At 41.0% G+C, this 7,292-nt stretch overlaps 1 protein-coding gene across 1 annotated transcript in view; it reads left to right on the forward strand.

Moving 5' to 3' along the window:
- The window catches only part of LEO1 (LEO1 homolog, Paf1/RNA polymerase II complex component), a 42,108-nt gene that overhangs the window by 24,295 nt on the left and 10,521 nt on the right, over positions 1 to 7,292 (forward strand). The window contains exons 7-9 of the mRNA XM_082255971.1: positions 2,658 to 2,752; positions 2,999 to 3,133; positions 4,523 to 4,658. Of these exons, the coding sequence (XP_082112097.1) occupies positions 2,658 to 2,752; positions 2,999 to 3,133; positions 4,523 to 4,658 (366 nt within the window). The remainder of the gene's footprint in view (positions 1 to 2,657; positions 2,753 to 2,998; positions 3,134 to 4,522; positions 4,659 to 7,292) is intronic.

A 7,292-nucleotide genomic window follows, 5' to 3' on the forward strand; every position in this document is an offset into this window, starting at 1 on the left:
CCCCCCCAATCTGGTCTCAGTGGTTTCCCGGAAAGCAGGCAGCAGGCCGTGCGGGATTCCGATCTCTGGCCCCATGTGAATGACATAATTGGGGTGTCGGGCTCCTCTTCTCAGGCAGCCGATGTCCCCTCCTCCTCCCCAATGCCTGAGCAAGGAGCTGTGTTTAATAAAAAAAAAATTCTAAATTAGATGTATAGATGGAGATAGATATAGATATAGATAGAGCTGTGGCCGGGGTTGTATATAGAGGGGGGACCAGACCCACAGTGTATTTGGGGGGAGCAGGAGAGGACAGGACCAGTGTGTATACAGAGGGGGGAGGGAGGGTAGCTGACCCAGTGTGTATGCAAAGAACTGAGAACCTGGGCTGTATGGGGGTGGGGGTCGCGACAAATCTTAGGTCGCCAACCATACATGCAGATCCGGTCGCCAGGCAGCTAATCCAGCTCTGACGTCTTTAAAAAAAAAAAAACGACTAAAGCCACAGCAGAGTCAAAGTTTTTCTCTCTCTCTCTCTCCACACTGGCAACCTCCTTCATCCTCTGTCCCCTCCAACAGCAGACCCACCACGTGGAAAGACTCCCCTCTTCCAAAATCCAGCCCACACGGCATGCCCCACACCACAACACACACATCAAAAACTTCAGCCCCAACAGCTTCAAGTGTCAAATCCCCACATTCCGAGAGCCCCAAAGAGATCGATCTTCCCTGAAACCACTCAGTGAGAAAGCTGTCCCACCGAGCAGCATGCCCGGCCCCAGTCCCCTCCATGTGCAAATTCAAGATCTGCCACCTCTGTCGTTGAAAATAAAACCCTGCTAGTTAAAAAAAAAACCTGGCTCCTAACTTTTTTTAGCTGACTACAAACTGAAAACGCTGTTTAATTCATTTTTGTTTTTGTAATTGTATTTTTATTATGTTTCACAAAATGACCTCATTTTTAGTATTCAAAGCAAACTAGTCCATCCGTCCATCCATCTATCTATGTCTCCATGCTTTATTCTGCTGACCAATTCATTTAAAAACACCCCTAGCATTTCTAGCAATGACCATCTTAAATAAGGGCAGATGATTCATGTAGAATTTAATTCCTGGAATCCATTTGTCCTTCGCTCGGGCTTGCAGGCTGGAGGATGTGCTTCGCTACTCCTCCCCTCCTCCAAGATGGAAGGAAGAAAAAAAAAAAGACCCATGAAGACTCCTGGGATTTGTGATATCATTTTGGCATAGGCCAGGAACCAGGAAGCAACACAACAAGCATAAAGAAAAAAGATGTTTAAAACAAGTAAATATAACCTAAAATAGTCAAAATTCTGCTTGGGGTCAGAATTTTTTTTTCTTGGGCTTCATAAACAATTACCAGTAACTGGTAATTCATGGTCCAAATAGGACTGGGCTTTTAGACAGGGATTTTCAGTTAGTGAAGCCTAGCCAGCCATGAATTGTGGAAAACCCGTAGAGGGGAATTTACCAAGACTAGAGCAGACAGAATCTAGAGTAGCTGTGCATAGCAACCAATTGGCATCTAACTTTCATTTTCAAAACTTAAAGGATATGTTCACTTTTTGTAAAAAAAAAAAATAAATGCACATTTTTTTTGCAGGTAAAATAAAAAATGTGCATTTATTATTATTATTATATATATTTTTTTAGCCTGGAAAGCATTGCACCAGCGATCAGCAATGCTTTGCGGGGATCGGGGAGGTGCGGGGTCCAGTCTGTTCGTAACATGTTGCACCCTGAATATGGGTGTAACATGTTACAGAAGGTGAATTTATCCATACATTCACCTTCTGAAACATGATACATGTTCCACTCGTATTTAGGGTGTAACATGCTCCAGCAGCTGCAGCATCCCCCCTTCTTTCCAGTGACAGCGAGCGGGGATCTTCTCCCGACGCCACCACTGTCACTATTTGAAAATAAAGTGGCCGCCCACACGCCTTCGTCATTCATTCAGTTTCCTGTGCATGACTTGACAAGTACCGTTATCCTTTGCAGCTGACGGCTTGTAGTTGCGAGGTTACTGATGAGCAGCCTTGTAGTTTATTCACAAGCCCAGCAGCTGGAAACAACCCGCCCGTAAGCAGTTACGGGCTGAAAACTTCAGGGCTTGTCTGCAGGAGTCTACAGATGCACTCCAGATCCGCTTATTATGGATGCAATGCTTTCCCGGCTCCTTAGTGAAAAAATAATAAATGCATGTATTTTTTCCTGAAAGGTGAACTTACCCTCTAACTGAACAAGTTAGGTTAGAATCTGGTTACGTTGCACAGTTTCTCTTGAGTCTGTCTTTTCTCTTGAGTCTGTCTTCCCCCCCCCCCCCCCAGTGCCTTATGCAGTTCTATTATATACAGCATAATGTTCTCCTGTTTGTGCAGAAATTTCAGCAGTTTACATCTTTTCATTCCATATTCTCATTCTATTTTTCCTTATACATCGTTTATGAATGCAGAGAAAGAGTCCTATGGCATATGTTGAACCCCTTGGCAGTTGTATGCATTTTATTGACCGAATCGTAGCTGTACATCTAGTCAGCACTGCGTCACTCTGAGCACATTTTATAGAGTGTAGTTATGGTGGTGCTGCAGCTTCTGTTGTTTCACTAAATGCTAAAATTTACACATGCTGTAATTTTTTTTGTCCTTTTTGAACAGGTTGAAAACACAATCCGATGGCGGACACGACGGGATGAAGAAGGGAATGATGTCCGAGAGAGTAATGCCCGTATTGTTAAATGGTCTGATGGCAGGTAAGCTTTTTTTTGTACTATATTTTATTTTGTTTCCCTTCCCATATCTACTGACACATCCGTAATCTTTGTCACTAGAATATTGTGTTTTGTTTTTTTTTTTTTTTTTTTCAGACTATTGTTTTTTTCAGATTAGCAGAAAAATAAAAAAATGCTTGTAATAATTGCCTTTCAGTTCTTGAACCATATAGGCAAGTCTCCTCAAAGTCTGTATGTATGTGTAATTATCTGTTCTGATTCTGGCAGCATGTCCTTACACTTGGGAAATGAAGTTTTTGATGTATACAAAGCTCCACTGCAAGGGGACCACAACCATCTCTTTATCAGACAAGGAACAGGTTTACAGGGTCAGGCTGTATTCAAGACCAAGCTTACGTTCAGGTTTGTGTTTCTTTCAAAACTGAGGAAAAATTGTAAAGTGTATGTATATAAAGTTGGGCATTCAGTAATTTTATAAGGGTTTCACTTATAGGAAATTGATAGTGGTTCTTGGTCAGTGTTATTTTTATTTCTTTTGAACATTTATAAACTGATAGGTTATAACATTTCTTTTCTTTTATGTATATAAAATCCTTATTTAACAAAAGAAATTAAAAGCGACCGTAAACTGTGTTAAAGAAAACAAACTGGTTCACCCCACCCCTGCCCAGGCATATGTCATAATGTGCTAGTATGCATCGCCTACAAGCCTGCCTAAAAAATGGATCCCTCCAGCAGCATGTTGTCACCGCAGACAAGGGAATCCATCTTTACTTGGTTTTCTCTTGGGTTCAATGACTTCACTCCTGTGCATGCGTTCAGGAGTCACGGCCGCCAGTGACATCACCGGCTGCTACATGTAAATATCTCCGAACGATATACGTTTAGGAGATAATCACTGTACCTACAGGTAGGCCACCTTTTATAGGCTTACCTGTAGGTGTAAGATAAGCAGAGTTTACTACCACTTTAATACAAGGTGTTATTGTGCTACAGTAAAGCCCATCAATAGCTGGCTAATTAAACATCATTTAGCACCCTCTTTATCTAGAGAGGAGCAGGAGGGGAGTTTTGTCACTCAGCTGTGTATTGTTAATCTGAGATCCTTCTAGACACAATGAAAAAACTGTAGCTCCAGACTTGCATACACTGGCTGCAAGGAACACATTTTAAAGTAGAACTATGGGCAAAATGTATTTTTTGCTCAGTTTGGATAGAGTAAGGTATTCCCATTGGTGAGATTTACCTTCACTTCCTGTCCTATAGCCAAAACAGGAAGTGAGAGGCAAATTCCTGCAATCCATTGCCCCCCCCCCCCCCAAGGTCACCAGAACTACCCCATTGGAAGATTCCCCTCTATTACTGTTTTGGGGACAACCCAAAATATGGATTTTCTTTTTCTTTCACTTTCGATGATAACCGTAAGCAGGAGAAATAGAGAGAGAGAGAGGGAATCTCCCTAACAGGGGCAGAGATAGCAATTATAGCATGTCAGATGTTCTAATTCATCTCCACTCTCCAAAATTAAACATTTATCATATTTCATATATATTTACCTGACTAGAAATTCATTTTAAATAAGCTTGTTTTCGTTTTTAGTCCTGGACCATGATACGTGGGTTTAGAAAAATAAAAAAAGCTCTGTGCTGTAGATTCAGTTTAAGCTGTCAATGTAGGACATTCATTTACTGCTTAGATCTTAAACATTATATTGGTCTATGTATTGTTTGAAATTTTCACACTGAATCCTTGTATTGTCGGCATGATCACATTTTTTTCCTCCTTTTTTAGGCCTCATTCAACAGACAGTGCCACTCACAGGAAGATGACGCTGTCTCTGGCAGACAGGTGCTCTAAGACTCAGAAGATCAGAATTCTTCCAATGGCAGGACGTGATCCTGAGTCTCAAAGAAATGAAATGATTAAGGTAAAAATTAAGATCTATTGGCAAACGTGTATTCCAATAAACTGAATCTATATAAGAATAGATTTTATTTCTTTTTTTGGTAAGTTTTTTTTTCAACCAAGGGTGGACTTATTCATTTTCTTTTAGCTATCCCGCTTTTCAATTGAAAATCTGTACAGCACTGTTTCAGGGAAATGCTTTTTTTTTTTCTCCCCTAAAACTTTATTTAGCTGTGTGGCACCATTGAGGACACACAGCTGATATTTTGCTGGATCTGGGACAGCGTAATAAGAGTACGAAATAGGTGTAATACATAGTTTCTTGTATAAATCATTTATTCATAAATCTATATTAAAGGTGTATTTATTACATATACATGCCTATATACATTACAAAATTTGCAACGCATGTTGGGCTTCCTATGAAAACAAAGCACTACCTTAACCACTTAAGCCCCGGAGGATTTGGCTGCTAAACAACCAGGGGGTATTTTGCGATTCGGCACTGCGTGACTTTAACGGACAATTGTGCGGTCGTGCGACGCTGTACCTAAACGAATATGACGTCCTTTTTTTCCCACAAACAGAGCTTTCTTTTGGTGGTATTTGATCACCTGTGCGATTTTTTTTTTTTTTTTTTTTTTTTTTTTTTTTTTTTTTTTGATCACGCGCTATAAACAAAAAAAGAGCTTCAATTTTGCAAAAATAACAATATTTTTCACATTTTTTTTATATGAAATTCCCCAAAAAAAATGTAAAAATCAAAATTTTTTAACATTTTCGGCCAATTTGTTTTATGCTACATATGATTGGTAAAAAAAATCGCAAAAAGCGTATTTTTATTGATTTGCGCAAAAGTTATCGCGTTTACTAACAAAGGGAAAGACTTTTGTAATTTTTGTTGTTTTTTTTTTTTTTAACGTGTAATGGCGGCGATCTGCGATTTTTTTTTTTTTTTTTTTTTTTTTTTTTTTTTTTTTTTTTTTTTTTGCGCGGTACTGCGACATTGCGGCGGACAAATCGGACCCTTGACTGAAATTTTTGACACTTTTGGGGTTACCAGTGACATTTCTACAGTAATCAGTGCTATACATATGCACTGTTACTGTAAAAATACACTGGTAGTGAAGGGGTTAACTTTATTTGAGAGGGAGGGGCTGTGTGTGTCCCTAGGGGCGTGATTCTAACTGTTGAGCTGTAGGGACACTGATCAACGGTTCTACATTGTAGAACCGTGTGATCAGTGTTTTTACACCGAGGAGAATGACAGGCAGCTTGTTTACACAAGCCGCCTGACTTTCTCCCTCTCCCCCGCCGATCGCAGTGACCGGCGGACATCGGGTCCATGACCGCGCGGGAGCGCGCCTCCGCGGGCGTGCGCTCGCTCCCCAGAGCCTCACAGGCTAGCGACGTAGACCTACGTCGCTCTGCCTGTGAGGGGCTGACTGCCGCAGTAAATATACTGTGAGCAGTCGGCAAGCGGTTAAAGGATAAGTTCACTTTTTTGCAGGTAAAATGTGCAGTTAGTTTTCTTTCTTTTTTTTTTTTTTCTGGATCCTGGAAAGCAATTTACCAGCGCTCAGCAGATCACTGATGCCATGCAGGTCTCCTGCAGACTGTCAGTGTGAGCTATCTGCCCGCACATCGTACAGCCAAGCAGTTTTACACTGACAGGAGGCTCCATGAACTACAACAGCGCTGTTGTAGTTCATTGAAAACTACAAGCTGGTAGACTCAAAGGATTCCCGAACTTGTCTTTCATTCATATACTGAACTCTGTGCATGAATGACGCAGCCATGTGGGCAGAGCTATTTTTAAAAAGTGACAGCTTGCACGGGGAACTTTTCCCTGTACTGCTGTCACAGGGAGAGAGGGCAGCAGGGAGAGGCTGCAGCAGCAGTGTGTTCCATCCTTTAAGATTTATAGCAGGTTGTGTTAAAGGCTAGGTTCACCTTTTGAACAAAAAAAATAATAAATGCACATTTTTGCAGGAAAAAGATATGCGCATGCATTTTTTTTTTTTTTTACAGGAGCTTGCAAATCATTGCACCTGTGATATCGCTGGTACAATGTCCGGCTCCTGCAAGCACTTCCTCCAGCTCTCTGCCCATACCTCTGTACAGGCTGTCAGTTGGAGAGCTGGAGGAAGATTAAAAGGTATACAGGTGTCTTGATTACCACACTTGCGTAGTCCATTGAGAACTACAAGTCTGCTGCAGTGGAAAATGGGACTTGTTTGTTCATTTATTCATAGATTCCCGAAAATGATGATGCGGCTGTGCAAACAGAACAGCTGCAAAGGGATAAGAATCTCTGCCTGCTGTCACAGAGGTGGGGGTTCTATTTTATGGTGAGAGGGGAGACGTGTAATATGGTACAAAAGGTGAACTTGGCCTATAATACAGTAGTTGAGAAGTTGCTGTGTTTCCTAGCAGTATTTGGAGGGGGGGCAGTCCCTCTTCTGTATCAGTCAGATCTCGGTTTATCACAACTTGCTTGGAGCTCCATCTGCTGCTTGCAAGTGGTTAATACGGTATGTAATGTTTCAAATTCACTTGATTAAAAATAATGATTTTTTTTTTTTTTTTGTACAGTATTTAAAATAAAAATCGCTACAAATGCCCTTAAACTTCTCAATGTATTCCCCATACGTTA

Source organism: Pelophylax lessonae, assembly GCF_965119305.1.
Source record: "Pelophylax lessonae genome assembly, chromosome: 4".
Lineage (NCBI taxonomy): Eukaryota > Metazoa > Chordata > Amphibia > Anura > Ranidae > Pelophylax > Pelophylax lessonae.